The sequence below is a fragment of the Mustela nivalis genome, assembly GCF_964662115.1.
Source record: "Mustela nivalis genome assembly, chromosome: 17".
Lineage (NCBI taxonomy): Eukaryota > Metazoa > Chordata > Mammalia > Carnivora > Mustelidae > Mustela > Mustela nivalis.
In genome coordinates, this window is record NC_139036.1 from 20136607 (window position 1) to 20156869 (window position 20263).

At 35.4% G+C, this 20263-nt stretch overlaps 2 protein-coding genes across 3 annotated transcripts in view; one reads left to right on the plus strand and one right to left on the minus strand.

The window, feature by feature from the left end:
• The window catches only part of ALDOC (aldolase, fructose-bisphosphate C), a 1020901-nt gene that overhangs the window by 199925 nt on the left and 800713 nt on the right, over positions 1 to 20263 (plus strand). The window lies entirely within an intron of this gene.
• The window catches only part of TAOK1 (TAO kinase 1), a 166398-nt gene that overhangs the window by 59686 nt on the left and 86449 nt on the right, over positions 1 to 20263 (minus strand). For both annotated transcript variants that reach the window (XM_082707056.1, XM_082707057.1), the window contains 6 exons: positions 16745 to 16816; positions 11240 to 11341; positions 9769 to 9814; positions 9143 to 9239; positions 7161 to 7274; positions 4158 to 4249 (listed from right to left, as the gene is read on the minus strand). In XM_082707056.1, coding sequence (XP_082563182.1) covers positions 4158 to 4249; positions 7161 to 7274; positions 9143 to 9239; positions 9769 to 9814; positions 11240 to 11341; positions 16745 to 16816 — 523 coding nt within the window. The remainder of the gene's footprint in view (positions 1 to 4157; positions 4250 to 7160; positions 7275 to 9142; positions 9240 to 9768; positions 9815 to 11239; positions 11342 to 16744; positions 16817 to 20263) is intronic.

The following is a 20263-nucleotide window of genomic DNA, read 5'->3' on the forward strand; positions in this document are numbered from 1 at the left end:
ATTTATTTATATATTTGAGAGTACATGAGAACAAGGTGGGGGAAGGGGGGCAGAGGAAGAGGGGGTGGGAGAGAGAACTTAAGCAGACTTTGGTGGGGAGCATGAAGCCTGATGGGGGCTTGATCTCACAATCCTGTGATCACAACCGGAGATAAAGAGTCAAAGGCTTAACCAACTGTACCATCCAGGTGCTCCTTTACTTTTTTTTTTTGTTTGTTTTTACTAGGCTCCACGCCCAACATGGGGCTTGAATTAATAATCTTGAGATTAAGAGTCACATGCTCTACCAATTAAGCCAGGCAGGTGTCCATACAGTCTTTGTTTTAAAGGCTATTTTGTCTAATGTAAATATAGCTACTGCACCTTCTTTCAGTTTCTATTTACATAGAATATCTTTATAATCCCCCTTCGCTTTTAGTCTGTGTATGTGCTTAACATCTGAAATTAGTCTTTCACAGGCATTACATAGATGGGTCTTGTCCAGCCAACCTATGACTGGAGAACTTAGTCCACTGACAATTAATTATTATTTAAAGACTTTATTTATTTATTTGACAGAGATCACAAGTAGGCAGAGAGGCAGGCAGAGAGAGAGGAGGAAGCAGGCTCACCACCGAGCAGAGAGCCTGATGCAGGGCTCGATCCCAGGACCCTGGGATCATGACCAGAGCCGAAGGCAGAGGCTTTAACCCACTGAGCCACCCAGGCGCCCCTACAATTAATTATTGACAGTATGTACTTATTGCCATTTTGCTAATTGTTTGTAATTCCTTTGTTCCTTTCCTCTTCTCTTAATCGCTTTTGTGAATTGATAATTTTTTGTATTAGTATGCTTAGATTCTTTTCTTTTGTGTATCTACTATAGGTTTTTGCTTTGTGTTTACGATGAGGCTTATATAAAACAACTTATATTTAGAGTAGTCTACTTTAAGTTGGTAACAACTTCGTATGAACACATTCTAAAGTTCTACATTTTTACTCTCCAAACTCCATGTTTTACATTTCCAATGCCACAACCGACATCTTTTTATCATGCATATTCACTAAATTACTGTAGTTATTGTTATTTTGATTTATTTTCTTTTTGCTTTTTTCCCCTGAAATTTTATGTCCTCAACATACACTTTATAATCAGGAAAAAAGTGGTAAATTTTACTTTTATAGACACAATTGTACATTCAGGCACAAAGCCTGAAAAACAACAAGTTAGGGAACTTTTTCATAAGATTAATTGTAAACAAATATATAAACTCACCCATGAAAAATCCTATACTTTAAGATTTCTTGGTCATAAGACATGACCAAGTTATTTCAATCTTTATAACAAAGTATGAAAGTATTTCTTAATAACTATACGTACCAAAACCAAGGTCAGTACAACTGACTTACATCTCTTCTCCTACCTGCACTAAGAACACACTTTGCTTTAAAACTCATTATCCTTAACTATTTAATTAATTTATTTTTAAAGATTTTATTTATCCTTAACTATTTTGGAAGTTGAAAAGCATATAACAGATATATTTCTGAAGACTGCAAGTCTAATTTGCATTGAAAATCACACCCCTTGATCTATATTGTCTAACAGGGTAGTCACTAGCCACATGTAACTATTCAAATCTAAATTTATTTTAAACAGTATAAGACTCAATATTCACTTACTCAACTGCAACAGCCACATTTCAAGTGCTCAAAAGCCATGCGGATACAGAACACTTCAGTCACTGCAGAAAATTTTATTGGCCTGTGCTACTTACTGTAGGCCTTTCCTCTGAATCCAGAAGCAGGCTTAAAATGTAGTTCCTAACTTAGCACTTCATAATTCAAAAACATTTGTAAGTAAAATTTTAAAAAGTGATTATGAAAGATTATAAAAGCTGAAGATGCCAAAAGTATGACTAAAACTCTAAGAATTTCTTTGAATGTCTCACTCATTTAAAATGATCTAAAGGCCGTTTCATTTTCTGATACTGCTTTAAGTATAAATACTCTCATTGTGAACAAAGTCTACTTTATTAGCTACAATAAAGAGAAACGAGAGGGGTTCCTGGGTGTTTGAATTTGGTTAAGCCTCTGACTCTTGGTTTTGGCTCAGGTTGTGCTTTTAGGGTCATGAAATCAATTCCCAAGTTAGGCTCCCGCTCAGCCGCCCCTCTACCCCTCCTTCTCAGGCTCTCTCTTCCTCTCTCTCTTAAATAAATAAGTAAATCTTAAAAAAGAAAAGAGAGAGAAGCTATAAAGTCTGGAAAAATAAGCCCTTCCACAGAAACTGGAGTTTTCTTTCTGAGCAGTACAACTGGTTAATGAATACTTTAAAAAAATATATATATTTTATTTATTTGTTTGACAGAGGTCACACAAGTAGGCAGAGAGGCAGAGAGAGAGAAGGAAGCACGCTCCCCACCGAGCAGAGAGCCCGATGTGGGGCTCGATCCCAGGACCCCGAGATCACGACCTGAGTCATAAGGCAGAGGCTTTAACCCACTGAGCCACCCAGGCGCCCCTAATGAATACTTTTCTAATCAAATAAATATTAATATATATTAATAACATCTAACAACACCATTAAGGTGATTTCACTATCACCAAAGGGTACATGTATGTATCAACCAGCGCAAGTATGTAAAAATACCCCATGGCCAGAGTGTATTAAGCAGCTTCTCTACATTTACACCCAGGTTTCTCAAGAAATTAATGAGGATCTACCTGCAGGAACAACTGAGGTTAAAAGAATTGAGGTTAAAACACTTTAAAATAGAAAAAAAACTCTGCAACCTCAAAGAGAGACTGAGAGATCAGAAGAGAATGACATGATGGTATCTCTAAATCTGTCTGCTGATGCTGTCATACTTTAAAATAAATTAAATAAATAATATAGAGCTTAAAGGGAATGGTTAATGTAGAAATTATAATAAAAGCAAACATACCTAAAGATTATATAATTTTGGGAAAATATGAAGACTGTAAGATAGAAAAGCATAGTTTATAATGGAAATTATAATTTTCATATACTATATAAGGATAAGATTTTGATTTCTATTTTACCTCAATTTCCCTATTTACAAAACAGATTAACTCAATTTGAAAATAATTTAACCAAATTACACATGAATTTTACTTTTTTAAAAGATTTTATTTATTTACTTGAGAGAGAGAGAGAGCATGTGCCTGCACAAACAGGAGGCAGTGCAGAGGGAGAAGGACAACCAGACTCTGTACAGAGCTTGGAGCCCAAGGCAGAGTTCAATCCCACAACCTCAAGATCATGACCTGAATCGAAATCAAGAGTTGGATGTTCAAACAACTGAGCCACCCAGGGACCCCTCACATGGATTCTCTTTTTTATATGTTATTTTTGATTTGTGGTCACTCCTAGAATGGTTCAATTAAATATTCTCAATATTTCCCACTTTTAAATAAAATTTAATGGAATTTTTTTTTTTAAGATTTTATTCGTAAGTAAGTAATCTCTACACCCATCATGGGGCTCAAACTTAAGAGTTGCATGCTCTACAGACTAAGCCAGCCAGGTGCCCCTGGAATATTTTTATAAGAAGAAAAAAAGGAAAGATTATAGGATGGAAAGGGATAAACTTGGAGAATCAAGAAGATGGACATCATCTTCAATTACAGTGACAATTCAATTATCGACCTGGCTCACTCACACTGAGAATGCTAGTAAAGTTATGATGGTCCACTGACTTAAGCATAGTTCCCTTTATGGGCAACAGAATAAAATGTGTGCATAAAATCAAATTGTTACAGTATGTCAAGAAGCTTGACACCTAATTCTAATACCTAATTCAAAGTAATAAGCATCCTAGGTAGAGGTAAGTAATTCGTCTATGCTGTAGAGACTATCTACAGATAGTAAATCTTGTAATTACAGAGTTATTTAGATGTTTAACAAAGCCATTAAATATTAGACATAAATACTTAATAGCACAGTGGAAAATTATTTTAGACCTAATTTAACACAGCAAATACACCTCACCTAATATATATAAAAATTACCAGATAACCAAAGTGAAAACTTTAATAGATTTATTGCTCCCTTTACTAACAGACATAAAAAATAAAAAGCTATGCTTTGGTACAGAAAATGAGGTACAACACTGATCATAACTTACTACATAGTAATAAAGAACAATGCTTACCTAGTTCAATACACGTTATTCCAAGAGACCATACATCTACTTTGCCATCATACTGTCCTTCATCCATGGCTAAAATTACCTCTGGGGCCATCCTAAAACATAAAATGTCATTTAAAGTAAAAAAAAAAAAGTACTATTCTTTAAAAATGCAATGACCATCTACATAGAGAACACCTGTGTGAATTCTAGACATCGTGTTTAGATAAGAATTTTTATAATGAGAAATAAATGCCCTACAGGTCATTAGGGAAATATTTACCACTGCATATATACTGTGAGACTCATTCTCGCCATCTGTCATTATCATTAAGCAGCATCCTAAAGAAAAGATGCCCCAGAGCAGGGTTGCATATTCTAATATTATATAACCCTTAGCCCTTAGGCTAGTGATTTTTTTTTCAATTCAGTGGATTTTATTGTTGTTGTTGTTATTTTTTTATAGTTTTTTTTTTTTGTAGTGGTTGTTTTTTAAGAGATAGAGAAAGAGTAGGGAAGGGGCAGATGGGGAGAGAGAGAATCCTAAGCAGACTCCAGACCCAGAGTGGAGCCCAACTTGAGGCTCGATCTCAGAACTCTGAGATCATGACCTGAACCAAAATCAAAAGTCAGACTCTTAACTGAATGAAGCACCTAGGCACTCCCCTCAGGCCAGTGATTCTTAAATATTTTGGTCTCAGGATGTTACTATGAAAGTCTGATTTATGCTTGAAAGATGGAATTTTTATCATTGGCACTGAATGCTATCAAATCATTTTCCCTGCAAGCTCACTTCATTTATTTTAGAAAATATCTGCCACAATAACCAACACTTAATAACCATAGTTTGTCACTCTTCCTTTTAAATAGGAATAGTGTTCCATGATAAAAGTGGCTAGGGCAGCTCACAACAAAGACAATAACACAATTATCAACCTTACAGGTGTCTTGGTTATAAAATGGAACATTAATGCATGTCTCTAATTAGAGTCTAACATTTTTGATGGTATTTGACTCGTATCTGTTGTTAAACATAGAAAGACACTTAGAACAATTGTCGATACTTAGGTAGGGCAGTCACCATATACCAGAGTGTGAGTGTGTTTAAGCTTAGGTGTAATGACATCTAAATATGTACCTAGTTCCCACGTTCCAAGTACATTATATACAAATTAATGAATATGTAAATAAAGTAAATTTTCAATTGTCAATACCAGAGTATTTCCAAGATGTTGGTTTTTTTTTTTCTTTTTAATAGAGGGAGGAAGGGAGGGAGATGGGGAGGGAGGGACAGAGGGAGAAGGAGAAAGAGAAAGCAGGCTCCATGCTAGGCAATGGAGCCTGACATGGCGCTAGATCCCGTGACCCTAAGATCATGACTGAGCGGAAATAAAAAAACTTAGACACTTAACCAATGAAGCCATCCAGGTGGCCCGCAAGATTCTTTCAGATTCTTTCAGATGAAGTAAGTTTGGGAAATTACTAATTAAGGCAGAGTAAAACAAGTAATTTTATTTTTATTGCAGAACTTTTCAGGACCTTTATCTAATATTCACCATTAATTTATAAATAGGAGAACCATTAAGCAAATATTAAGAAATATTTGCTCACAGAATCCTTTTAATAGAAGGGAAAGGGAGTCTACCTAAAGTAGGACATAAGAAATTTTTGGTCATCTAGAGCAATGGAAGAGCAGAAATTCTTCAAGTTTTTAAATTTGTTTGCCTCTAATGAATTTATGAAAATTATTTATCCCCTTGTACATTTCTGAGTTATCTAAATTTTATAAACTTAATAGCCATAAAGGATATAATGCATAGCATATGCTTTTATGCTTTATATGTGATTTTAAAATATTTAAAACACAGAGATGCAGAGTTAGCTCATTTGATTTATTAAAGAACAACACACTGTTGTATAAGCCAATTAGCAATGCCAGTCTTCACTGTCATATTAATCAGTCAAATCAGAATCACTTTCTGTTGGAAAAAGACTGACTTCATTTTCTATGCAAGCAATATGTTAATGTGTCCCCATGACAACCATCTCAGTTACGAATTACACACTAGAAAAAAAGAAGGGGAGAAAGATAATTGAGGAGAGAAAAAAAGCAAGAAGTAAAAGGGAATGGAGATGACTGAAAAGGCACAAGGCCTTGGCAAGAGTTTGTGTTCTGACTCTTCAAAATTTGTTACTATAGATTCTCAAATTATTCTTCTGGTGTTGCTTTGAGGCTTTTATATCCCACACCACTGCAGCACTGTAATATTCAGGATGGTAAGGAGTACTATTTTTTATAAAGTAGGAGAGGGAGATTTGAAAGGTAGGTGGGAAAGAAGATATAGTGGACGTAAGACATCATTCTCTTCATATGGAAGAACATATGGAAGTTTAAGTGCTGGACAATTATTCCCTTCAAACTTGCTGACATTAATACAAAAATTATTTATGGATAAAACAGAGGATGTCTAGAATTTGCTTAACAATAATGGCGGGGGCAGGGAGGAGACAAAAATGAGTACATACAGTAGGAATGGCCATGAGATATTGTTACTGGGCTGGGTGACTGATATGCAAGGTTTCATTACACTTTTGTCTACTTTTATGTGTATTTGAAATTCTCCATAATAAAAAATAAAACCAGAAAACTCCAAATCAGCCATCAGTCTTCTGGTACTCTTACTCTGAAGGTACCAATATATGGTAAATAAAAATATAAAGAAAACACACAAATTTCCACTTAGCATTTCTGTATTCTCCTCACTTGGATTTTCATTGAATTTTTTTACTTCCATACGCAAAATATGATGCAGGTTATAATACAGAAGAAAATGTCAAGGGGATAAATGGATAAAACAGGAGATGTAAGGACAGCACTCCAAATCTCTATCTGAAACTAACTATGCTTAAAGTTAAAATGTCCACAATAGCATTATATTACAAGAAAAAGATAGACATCTGAAAAAGTATAATCACACATTTCCTATTTCAATCATGAGGATCAACAGCAAATAGGATTATTCTTACCAATATGGCGTTCCCACAAAAGAATTGGCAGGAGATGCCATGGAAGCTGATCCAAAGTCAGCAAGTTTCACCTGGCCTGGTTCTGTCAGAAGGATATTTCCTGCTTTGATATCTCTGGGTTTAAGGAACACAGAAAATTATTTCTCTTTTGTTCATTAGACTGTGTTGAAAATGATAAAAATCAAATAAAAAGTTTTACAATAGGGAAGGAAAAATCAAAGTAATTAAGTCCTAGGATAATTTCTAAATTAGGATAATGAAATTTAAGATCCAAAAGCAAAAAATAGAGAAGTGATATAAATATACAGAGATAATTTTCTTCTCTAAAAGACAAAATAGCAGCAAAGACAAAAGACAGAAAATCAAGTAATTAGAGCATAGTCTATACTTGAGTTCCTGTTTATTGATACAAATAATGGTTTTAAAAACAGAGTTTAATTAGCTGACGAGTCCTTCATAATTTTAAGATTTCTGAGTGTACCATGTAAAGTTTAAAAAGATCTAATACCCCAAATTTATTTTTTTTGAAGGTTATTCTTATCATTTCCAAACCTTACCACAGTTCTCCTAACTGAACAAGAAATAAAACTGAAACACATGGATAATGTAGTATCTAACGGGTTTTACTTTTTAATTTACTTTCAAGCTTACTTTTTAAAATTAGCAAACATATTATCCATGCAAAGTAAGAATATTATGGATATTTATATAATAGGATGGTATATGCAATTGGTACCATAACATACATTTAACCTTTCCAAAAAACAAACAAACAAACAAACAAAAAACCCAAAACCAAAATACCAACCAAAAAAACCCCAACCAAATTTCCAAGCACTTGTCAATTCTAACTAGAGTATTGTAATAGATATAATATTAAATAAATCTTTTTCCTTCCATTTGCTTTTTAAAGGAGAAGAGGTATTCTGAGGCTGATAAGACCTTAGGTTCTAATTCCAACTCTTCCATTCACTTATTTGTTAGCATGTAGACTTCTCTTGGACCTTACTATCCTCGTCTTAAAAAAAATGGTAAGCCATTTAGCTCACAATGACTCTACTATCTAGTTTAATATATATTGCCTGGTTCACAAGCTAGTTTCCTTTTAAAATAGTCAAAACCTGTATCAATGCTAAAAATGCATTATAAAATAGTTTACTCTTAACGTTACTATCTATTATTAGGGATCATCAAGGATTAATACTCAAAAGTACAGAGTGTTAAGTCCATGTCATGGGATCAATGGAACAAAACTGGCTTATCAATTACCAGAAACGCAAAAGACCAAAGTTTAGTTCTAGTCTAGTCTGGCTTTGTAAACTTCAGAAAAATTAGTCATAAACTGGGGCATTGCTTTATCTGTAACATGAAAAAAGTAAGACTACATAATTCCTAATGTCTTTTCCATATACCAAATTAAATATTCTTTTTTTTTTTTTTAAAGATTTTATTTATTTATTTGACAGAGAGAAATCACAAGTAGATGGAGAGGCAGGCAGAGAGAGAGAGAGAGAGGGAAGCAGGCTCCCTGCTGAGCAGAGAGCCCGATGCGGGACTCGATCCCAGGACCCTGACATCATGACCTGAGCTGAAGGCAGCAGCTTAACCCACTGAGCCACCCAGGCGCCCCCAAATTAAATATTCTACAATTAAATTCCTACCACAAATCTATAAAGTGCAGAAATGTCAGAAAGCCCAGCACCACATGTAGACAAAGATAAAACTGATCCTAAAAGGAAAATTAAAATTTAATTTTGAATTAAATCTTTTATCATTATAGAAAAAAAAACAAACAAACAACTGATCCTAAAAGGAGATCAAATGTACTGGCTTGTTTGCAGGACAACCTAAAAACTGAGTTTATAAGATTCTGAAATTTTTTATTTGGCTATAACCAACAAAACTTTTAGTGTTAATAAGTTCTATGGTTGATAAACCCAGTAAGTCATTTGCTGTTAATACATAATTATCAAAGCACTTACCTATGGATCATGGTATGAGAATGTAAGTAGGCTAATCCCTGGAGAGCACCATGTGTAATTGCTGCTATTTCCACTTCTTGTAATGGCTTTTTGTGAACTTAAAATAAGAATTTATGGGAAAATAATTACTAAACAGAGTATTTTTGTTTTAAAAAATAAACATCTAATATTTCAGGCAATTTTGAAAAACTAACATTTAGTGAGAAGATTTGCTCCCCAAAACAATATAACAAGGCCACTGAAATTTGTAAATGGAATTACAGTTGTGCCTAATTGTTAAAGTATATAGCTCACAGCGTATTTCCCTCTAAGCTAACATTCAACAATTAGTTGATTATAAAAACAAAAATAACAAAAGACAAGTTTTCCCTTTATTCTCACATATCTTCATTTTGAACAGAAGCTATAGGTTAAGCTAAACGACAAAGAATGAAGAAAAATGCTTGGTAAGTTATAAGAAAATTCACCTATTTTATGCTACTATAGGACAGTGCATACCATGATGAGAATCTAGAAAAGGCGAAGGTTTCTACTCTTTCTGGTAAGTTTTTACATTATTTAAGATAAGAATTCTCATTATATTTTTGCTAATACTTTTTTTTCCTGAATAATTAAAGGAAACCTACCTTCCAGTAAATCTGAAGCAGATCCTAAACAATATTCCATTACCAGCTACATGGGAAGAAAAATTGTAAAAGCACTAAATTAGTAAAAAGATTCTATTTGAGATAAAATAAATTCACCAAAGAGATTAAGAAGACAACCTTAAGTAAAATAAAGCTAGTCATTATATACCTTAAAAAATAAGCATTTATGTATTTAGTAATTTCTTAAATGATAAAGTCAATAATACATTAATCTTTTATGCCAATACACAATCACTTGTACAAGATGTATACTTCATCTATAATTACTAACTAAAACTATAAAGGAATATAGTTACATTGTTCTAAATATTAGGAAATGGAAAACTGTCCTCTGCATCTATATGTACAAAGGTTAGGTTACAGTTTAAATGCTTCCTTGAAGCAAATACAGAGGACCTCCTGTGTGCTAGATATTTTATACATATTAACTAATTTTTTTTTAAAGATTTTATTTATTTATTTGACAGAGATTACAAGTAGGCAGAGAGGCAGGCAGAGAGAGAGGAGGAAGCAGGCTCCCTGCCGAGCAGAGAGCCCGATGCGGGGCTCGATCCCAGGACCCCGAGATCACGACCCGAGCTGAAAACAGAGGCTTTAGCCCACTGAGCCACTCAGGTGCCCCCGTATTAACTAATTTAATCCTCACAACCACCTTATAAAGTAGGCCCTATTATTATCCATTTCTGTTAAAAGAAAATTTACTCTTTTTTTTTTTTAAGATTTTATTTATTTATTTGAGAGAGAGAGAGACAGAGCAACAGAAAGCACAAATGGGGAGGAGAGAGGGAAGCAGGTTCCCTGCTGAACAAGGAGTCTGATGTAGAGCTCAATCCCGGGACCCTGAGATCATGACCTGAGTTGAAGGTAGACACTTAACTGCTGAGCCATCCAGGCACCCTGAAAACTTACTCTTTAAAGATATAGTTATTATGCCTATACCACTGCTGGAATACTACCTTGTCACTTTAATGGGAAAAAGAGAAAATTAATCTCCACTTGTTGTAATAAAGTGTCTCAGTTTTCTACCTTTAGTATTATTCAGCCAAAGAATTATTATCAGTACATATTTCACCAAAATTCACCAAATCTGTGTGGTTAAATAGATTACAACATATTTATGTCAAAAAGATATGCTAACTTTTACCCTCGAATAATAGGATTACTGTACAATGCTTGATAACCATATGAAAAGTGATGATACTAAAAAATGTCAGAGAACATTTTACCACGCACATAAAGGTCAGCCAAATCTCTGCAGTAAACTTGTACAAGTTCTATTATCTTTTACTGCCAAGGAGTTCTAAGAAAAGCTTCTCTTCCTTGCTCAGTATGAAACTAACATTTCAAGGTGTTTTGCATGGCTTTACACAACCATTTTGAGATATTCTTGAATTAATTCATTCTAAACCAATAGCAACAAAATTATAGCAAGAAGAGGGCAAACACCTACCCATGCTGTGTGCTCACGTAAATAGCAGCCTTTGTATTCTATACTGTTGGGATGTTTTATTCTTTGTAGAAACTTGACTTCTTTAATAATATCCTGCCATTTCTGTGGGGGGAGAGGAATAAAGAAAAGAATTATGAACAGTTGCTTTTCCTTAGAAAGTTATGTAAGAAAAAAGTAATTACTAGCTTAAGCAGGGTTAATGAGAGCATACAACTTTGCTTTATTTTAATACTTAAATAGCAAACTAATAAATTTAAAAGTAATTTCATTTATATAGTTTAAACTCAATTCATAATTTATAAAGTTATTTTATTCAAGGCAGAAACACTTTAGTTTGATAAAATTTATCATCAATGAGTCTCATTAAAATTTTACCATCACACACCAAGCATGTTGATGAAAACTACTACAGTGATTTTTCTTCATTAGTTCAACTTCCCCCTTTTTTTTTTTTCTATTTTACTTATTGTAAGTAAAGTAAACTTATTGTAAGTACTTACTTATTGAAGGGGTGAGAGAGAGAGCAAGAGCAGGGGAAGGAGAAGCAGACCCCTCTCTTAGCAAGGAGCCTGACATGGGGCTCAATCCCAGGACTCTGGGATCATGAATTGAGCCAAAGGCGGATGGTTAACTAACTGAGCCACCCAAGCAACAACCCCCACTTTTTTTTTTTTTTTTTTTTTTTTTGTTTTTAAGATTTTACTCAAAATGCCATTTGCGACGACGTGGATGGAACTAGAACGTATCATGCTTAGCGAAATAAGTCAAGCGGAGAAAGACAACTATCAAATGATCTCCCTGATATGAGGAAGTGGTGATGCAACATGGGGGCTTAAGTGGGTAGAAGAAGAATCAATGAAACAAGATGGAATTGGGAGGGAGACAAACCATAAGTGACTCTTAATCTCACAAAACAAACTGAGGGTTGCTGGGGGGAGGGGGGTTGGAGAAGGGGGTGGGATTATGGAGATTGGGGAGGGTATGTGCTTTGGTGAGTGCTGTGAAGTGTGTAAACCTGGTGATTCACAGACCTGTACCCCTGGGGATAAAAATATATGTTTATAAAAAATAAAAAATTAAAAAAAAAAAAAAAGATTTTACTCAAAATGGCTGGAAGACCTAAATGTGAGACAGGAATCTATCAAAATTCTGGAAAAAAACACAGGCACAGCAACCTCTTTGACCTTGGCTACAGTAACTTCTGGCTTGACACATCTCCAAAAGCAAGAGAAACAAAGGTAAAAACGAACTATTAGGACTTATCAAGATTTTTGCACACCAAAGCAAACAGTGGACAAAACCAAAAGACAACCTATAGAATGGGAGAAGATATTTGCAAATGTCTTATCAGATAACGGGTTAGTATCAAAAATCTATAAAGAACTTACCAAACTCAATACCCAAAGAACAAATAATCCAATCAAGAAATGGGCAGAGGACACGAACAGACATTTCTCCAAAGACATACAAATGGCCAACAGACGCATGAAAAAATATTCAACATCACTTGGTATCAGGGAAATACAAATCAAATACAAATACAATACAAATACAAATACAAATCAAAACCACAATGTAGTATTGCATTGTAGATCTCTAAAATTAATATGTTAACATTAAAGTCAGGATCTCTAAAATTAACATCAGGAAATGACAGCTATTGGCAAAAATGCAGAGAAAGGGGAACCCTCCTACACTGTTGATGGGAATGGAAGCTGGAAAACAGTATGGAGGTTCCTCAAAAAGTTAAAAATAGAGCTACCCGACATCCCAGCAACTGCACTACTGGGTATTTACCCCAAAAGATACAAGTGTAGTGATCTGAAGGGGCACCTGCACACCAATGTTTATGGAAGCAGTGTTCACAATAGCCAAATTATGGAATGGACCCAGATGTCCATCAGATGAATGGATAAAGAAGATGTGGTGTGTAAACACACACACACACAGAAACACACACACACACACAGAGGACTATTATGCAACCATCAAAAAAATGAAATTTTGGGGCACCTGGGTGGCTCAGTGGGTTAAAGCCTCTGCCTTCGGCTCAGGTCATGATCCCAGGGTCCTGGGATCCAGCCCTACACTGGGTTCTCTGCTCAGCAGGGAGCCTGCCTCCCTTCCTCTCTCTCTCTGCCTACTTGTGATCTCTCTCTCTGGCAAATAAATAAATAAATAAAGTCTTTAAAAAAAATGAAATCTTGCCATTCACAATGACGTGGATAGAACTAGAGGATTCTATGTTAAGTGAAATAAGTCAATCAGAATCAGAGAAAGACAATTATCATATGATCTCACTGATACGTGGAATTTAAGAAACAAAACAGAGGATCATAGGGGAAGAGAAGAAAAAATAAACCAAGACGAAACCAGAGAGACAAACTTTAAGAGACTCTTAATCACAGGAAACAAACTAAGGGTGCTGGAGGGGATGGGGTAGAGGGATGGGATAACTGGGTGATGGATATTAAGGAGGGCCATGTGATATAATGAGCACTGGGTATTATATAAGACTGCTGAATCATAGGCCTGTACCTCTGAAACCAATACTACATTACATTAATTAAATGAATTTAAATAAAAGAAATAAAGATTTTACTTATTTATTTGAGCTAAAGAGAGGGGGAAAATATGCATTGGGGGGGAGAGGCAAAGGGAGAGGGAGAAGCAGGCTCCCCACTGAGCAGGAAGCCTGACTGTAGGCTCAATCCCAGGACTCCGAGATCAAGAGCTGGGCTGAAGACAGACACTTAACCTTAACCAATTGGGCCACCCAGGCGTCCCATCAATTTCCCCATTATTTGCAGCTTTATTAACATGTAATTTACATGTCATATAGGTCACCTATTGTGTCTTTGGCTTATATGTTCTATCAAATATTAAGGTTATGTTTTTTAAACTCAAATAATTACTTTGAGATTTAAATTCCTAAATGCATACTTTCTTAAATGCTAGTAAACAATTGTTATTATATAGGAAAGGTCACAGAAAAAAGCAAGCAGTATGAAAACATTTTCTTATATATTTTACTTCTTCACCGACGGCTTTGAGGAAATACAGATAAGTATTTGGCCGTAAGCTATTCCATGACAACCTTACGTCATATCCATAGTTATTCTTTTTATTTTTTTTTAAGATTTTATTTATTTATTTGACAGACAGAGATCACAAGTAGGCAGAGAGGCAGGCAGGAGGATGGGGGGCAGGGAAAGCAGGCTCCCCACGGAGCAGAGAACCCGAGGTGGAGCTAGATCCCAGGACCCTGAGATCATGACCTGAGCCGAAGGCAGACGCTTTAACCCACTGAGCCACCCAGGCGCCCCTCCATAGTTATTCTTAAGAAGCAACCAGGGAGGGGTGCTTGGGTGGCTCAGCGGGTTAAGCCACTGTCTTCAGCTCAGGTCATGATCCCAGGGTCCTGGGATTGAGTCCCTCATCGGGCTCCTTGCTCAGTGGGGAGCCTGTTACTTTCTCTGCTTCTCCTTGCCACTCTGCCTGCTTGTGCTCGCTGACAAATAAATAAATAAAATCTTAAAAAAAAAAAAAAAGCAACCAGGGAACTCTAAAATTACATATCCTTTGATTCATACTCAAAGATTCTAGAGGCTTAGTGATGGGTGATGGAAATTAGAAAACTGCTTTTTGTTCTTGTTTTAGTTTTTTCAAGCTTTTCTACTAACTTGGGCCATATTTCTAAAGGCTCAGAAACTACCAGCGTAATAGAAAACTTTAAAAAATATTTTGTACTAAAATTTAAGATCATATATTTATTTTATTTCACAAGTCCTCAACAAAATACAGCAAAATAAGTTTACAGTATTTTATATAAAATGTGTACAATATAAAATGCAAAATTCTGAAAACATTTCATGGGCTTTAATTTCAGATTTGAATGCTCTGGGACCAAACTCAGAACAAAGCAAAAACCTGTACTCTTCAAGGTAAAAAGAACTTTCATGAAGGACACTAATAATTGGATGTGAAAAAATGATAAACTAAATGAAACTTTGTTTTAGATGTAACTAATCAAATAGACTCCAACACAGTGACAATCTGCCTATGAAAGCTAGTCCTACAGCTGTGCTATAGAATGGCAAATAAAATTAGAGTGAACTTGTAAGAAATGGGAGTTTTTTAGAGGTTCAGGAAGTTCAAAAAAATTTTTAGGTATCAAAATGATGAAAGAATGATATAATCATAATAGTGTTACCATACCCACAATACAATCTTCACAAAAATTAAATTTACCATAAAACAGAACTTCCAAAAAAGGCAGAAAACCAAAATCTTCAAAAAGTAAACACTAACTCAGCAATTCCATCTTAGCCATATACCTGAAATTACTGAAAGCAGAGATTCAAAGAAATATTTACATTGCCAGTTCATAGCAGCACAATAACCAAATGAGGGAAGCAACCTAATTGTCCACTGAAAAATGGATGGATAAACAAAGTGTGGTAGTTTACACACAGACACACAGACACACACACACTCTATACGGCCTTAAAAAGAAAGGAAATTCTGACACATACCATACCATGGATAAACTCTGAGGACATTATGCTAAGTAAAATAAGCCAGTAACAAAAGGTCAAATACTACATGATTTCACTTACATGAGACACCTAGAGTGATCAAATTCATAGAGAAAGAAATGAGAATGGTAATTTCCAAGGGTGGAGGATGCAGAGAATGGGGAATTATTGCTTAATGGGTATAGAATTTCAATTCTGCAAGATGAAATGAGTTCTGGAGAAGAATGGTGGTGATGATTGCATGACAATGTGAATGGCTTCAATGCCAATGAACTGTACATTTAAAGATGTTAAGATGATAAATTTTGTTGTGTATATTTTACCACAATTAAAATAATTAATTTAAAAAATTGAAGTCTAAAAATCCTAGATTCACAAAGAATACATGTCATAAAATAATTTATACAATAGAATAAATATAATCTGAAGAGAATCAGAATGTTAGCAAACTAAAGTAGTATCAATGTAGTATCAATAATTTTTCAAATTATTACACACTATTTTTAGACTAGATATAACTGCCTGTTGATTATTAAAGTTTAAAATAAGCCTTAAACAATGTCTAGACCTTTAAAAAACTATATACAATATAATCTATTGTCACATATATCTTATATATATCTTATTCTAGTTTACTTATTTAAAAACTGATGATTCTCCTATGATACAGAAAAAGTAGTATATTAAACCACAGTTTTAAAAAGTAAACTCACTTCAGCAGCATATATATTAAAAAATAAAAAGCTAGGGGCACAAGCTGGGAGGCCATTAATGTTCTGTTTATGGCTTTAGGTACACTTTAATGGGCATATTTAGTTTCTGAAAGAAAATTCACTTAGATATACCCTTAAATATTTGTATACTTTTCTTTATGTATGTATATTTTTTAAAGGATTCCCATCTATCCCCCTTAAAAATAGCATGTCTTTCTCTAATATGTGGATAAGAATGCATACATTTTACCTACCTCAGTAGACTGCTTTCCACTATAAGACATTTTTTTGATAGCCACCACTTCGTTGGTACGCACATCTCGTGCCTAAAAAAATCAAAGCAAAGACCATTGTTAAAATGAACAGATTAAATCTAGGCAATTATTTCTCTCAGAATTAAAGCATTTATAAGCTGTTATATCAAAAAGGACACCAAAAGTGCTATTAAAAACACATTTTAAAAAAAAGAGAAAATATATAATGAAACATCGAATTATCCAGGAGCTCATACACTGGCGAGAAAAAGCAGGTTTATCTTTCAGTGATTTAGTTGAGAGAAAAAATATAGAAATTTTCTTTAAATATTGTATTTATTGGGGCACCTGGGTGGCTCAGTGGGTTAAGCCTCTGCCTTCGGCTCAGGACATGATCTCAGGGTCCTGGGATCAAGTCCCACATTGGGCTCTCCGCTCAGCAGGGAGCCTGCTTCCCCCCCCACTTTCTCTCTGATGCCTCTCTGCCTACGAGTGGTCTCTCTGTCAAATAAATAAATAAAATCTTAAAAAAAAAAAAAAGGTTAAATAAATATTTATTTATTTGAGAGAGAGACAGCATACAAGCGAAGCAGGGAAGCGGGGAGGGGAAAAGGGAGAGGGAGAGAGAATCCTAAGCAAAGTCCTTGCTAAGCACAGAGCCCCATGGTGGGGGCGGGGAGGGGGATCGACCTCAGGACCCTGAGATCATGACCCAAGTCCAAATTGTAGGACTCTTAACCAACTGAGCCACCCAGGAGCCCCCAGATGCAGTTTTGTTTTTTTTTAAATGGTCATTTTCTTCCTTCCCTTCTCTATCTCCCTCCTTCCTTCCTGATTTATTATGAGGGAGAGAGAGCATGAGCTGGTGGGGCAGAGGGAGAGGAAGAGAGAGAATTCCAAGCATACTCCCTGCTGAGGGCGAAGCCCCACATGGAGTTGAATCCCACAACCCGAAGATCATGACCTGAGCTGAAACCAAGAGTGGACCACCTTACTGAATGAGCCACCCAGATGCACCACCAGATGAACTTTTAATTAGGCTAAGACAAAGCCTGATTTAAAACTGGGTACATTGGAAGTGCCTAGTATAGACCCTAAGGGTCTCCCCTACCTTTATCTCTAAGAATTAATTAATTAATTAATTAATTAAAAGTGGGTATATTTTTTATTTTATTTTTTGAGAAAGAGTAAATCTTTTTTTTTTTTTAAGCTTTTATTTATTTGACACAGGCAGAGAGTGATCACAAGTAGACAGACAGGTAGGCAGAGAGAGAGGGGAAAGTAGGCTCCCCGCCGAGTAGAGAGCCCAATGTGGGGCTCGATCCCAGGACCCTGAGATCATGACCTGAACCGAAGGCAGATGCTTAACTGACTGAGCCACCCAGGTGCCTCAAAAGTGGGTATATTAAATGTAATGCAAGTTTCTGGATTAGACTCTAGAATATAAAAGAGAGAATGGAAAAACTCGAAAATTCTGAGTAGAGTACGTACATTTAGAGTATCATTTGATCAATGTTGATTTCTTAGTTTTGATAAATATAATGTTGATAAATATAACGATGACCAAACCATGTTACACGGTTATATAACATGTTAACATGAGGGGAACTGGGTAGAAATTACAGAGGAAAACTCTATTAGTACTACAAAATCTTCTAAAAAATGTTTCTTTTTTAAAAAGATTTTATTTATTGGGCACCTGGGTGGCTCAGTGGGTTAAAGCCTCTGCCTTCGGCTCAGGTCATGATCGCAGAGTCCTGGGATCAAGCCCCGCATCTGGGTCTCTGCTCAGCAGGGAGCCTGCTTCCCTCTCTCTCTCTGCCTGCCTCTCTGCCTACTTGTGATCTCTGTCAAATAAATAAAATCTTTGAAAAAAAAAAAGATTAAAAAAAAAAGATTTTATTTATTTATTTGACAAAGACAAAGAGAGAGAACAAGTGGGGACAGCGACAGGCAGAGGGAGAAGGAGAAGCAGGCTCTCCACTGAGGAGGGAGCCAGATGCGGGGCTCGATCCCAGGCAGACACTTAACCGACTAAGCCATCTAGGCACTCAAACTTACATTATATCATCTGCCTTCGGCTCAGGTCGTGATCCCAGGGTTCTGGGATCAAGGCCTGCTTTCACTTCCTCCTCAGTGGGAAGCCTGCTTTTCCCTCTCCCTGCCACTGCCCCTGCTTGTTCTCTCCCTCTATCAAATAAGTAAATCTTAAAAATAAATTAACAAAATACTTAAATTAGAAATTGATTAGAATTTATTAAAATTCAAACTTATTAGTAATATTAAATTAAAACTAAATGACAAAATTAAAATGAGATACCCTTGCAGGTTACATCTAAAAAGATTAAAAATATATAATGTCTACAATCATGTTTTTCCCTCCCTTCGGCATCACGTGTACTTTGTTATCATGTCTTGTTGGTCTCCTTTAATCTAGACCAATTCCTTAACCTATCTTTTTGTTTCATGACACTGTTACATTACACTGAAGACTATACATGACACTGACGACTATACAGTGGTATTTTAAAGAATGTTACTAAATTTGTATTTGTTTGGAATTCCTTCAGTATTAGATTCTGGTTATACATTCTTGGCCAAAATACTACAAGAGTGATATTGTCCTTTTCAGGGTATCTATCTATAGGTATAAAATGTCTGTCTGTTCCTCCCTGAGGTTACTAATTTTCATCACCTCCTCAAGGCACTGTCTGTTCTTTTCCAATGTATATAGTTATAGTTACTGTTTCCTACCTTATATCTAACAAGTAATCTGTGAAGAGATACTTCCAAACCATGTAAACATCCTGCTCATCAAAGATTCCCTCTAGATTTAGCAACCACTGAATGTTCTAGACCCAATCTTCACTATGATGATTATAAAATGCTGATTTTTTTTCAATTCCACCATTCCCTTCACATTTAACAGTCTGCATTCTATTAAGAGAAAAAGCCTTCCCTTTTTATCCATCCATTCATCTGTCATCTGTCATGGATAAAATGGATTCCTATTTTATTCAATAGGCTATATAATCCATTACCATTTTTATACTGATGCTTATATTCCAGGATTTGGCCAGTGGGAGCCCCTCAATGTGGCTGTAGTGTCCTTTTAACAGACCCCAACTTTTTTTTTTCTTCCTTTCTTTTCTTTTTCTCCCCTCCCCGCCCAAAGCACTTTTTAACTTTCTGGCACAAGATGTTCCAAGGCTTATCTTTTAATGTTCCCTGTCCCTGAAATAGAATGAGCCATTACTCCAAGGAGCTCTTGTTCCCTTTAGTGAGGAATTCAAAATCTGTGTGCTCACTGATATTGAGGTGTCACTGCAGTGACAATCTTGTAACAGAGAAAGGAGATATATAGGAGGAGGGATATAACCATATATATAAGCAGGGGGAGATATAATCTATCGAATCCCACAGGGTTGTTCCTTACCTTCCCTGAATCCATATTTCTCTTCTTTCATAGTCAGGATCCTAACTCTATATAATATCAATATTATTCATTGCTCAATCCTT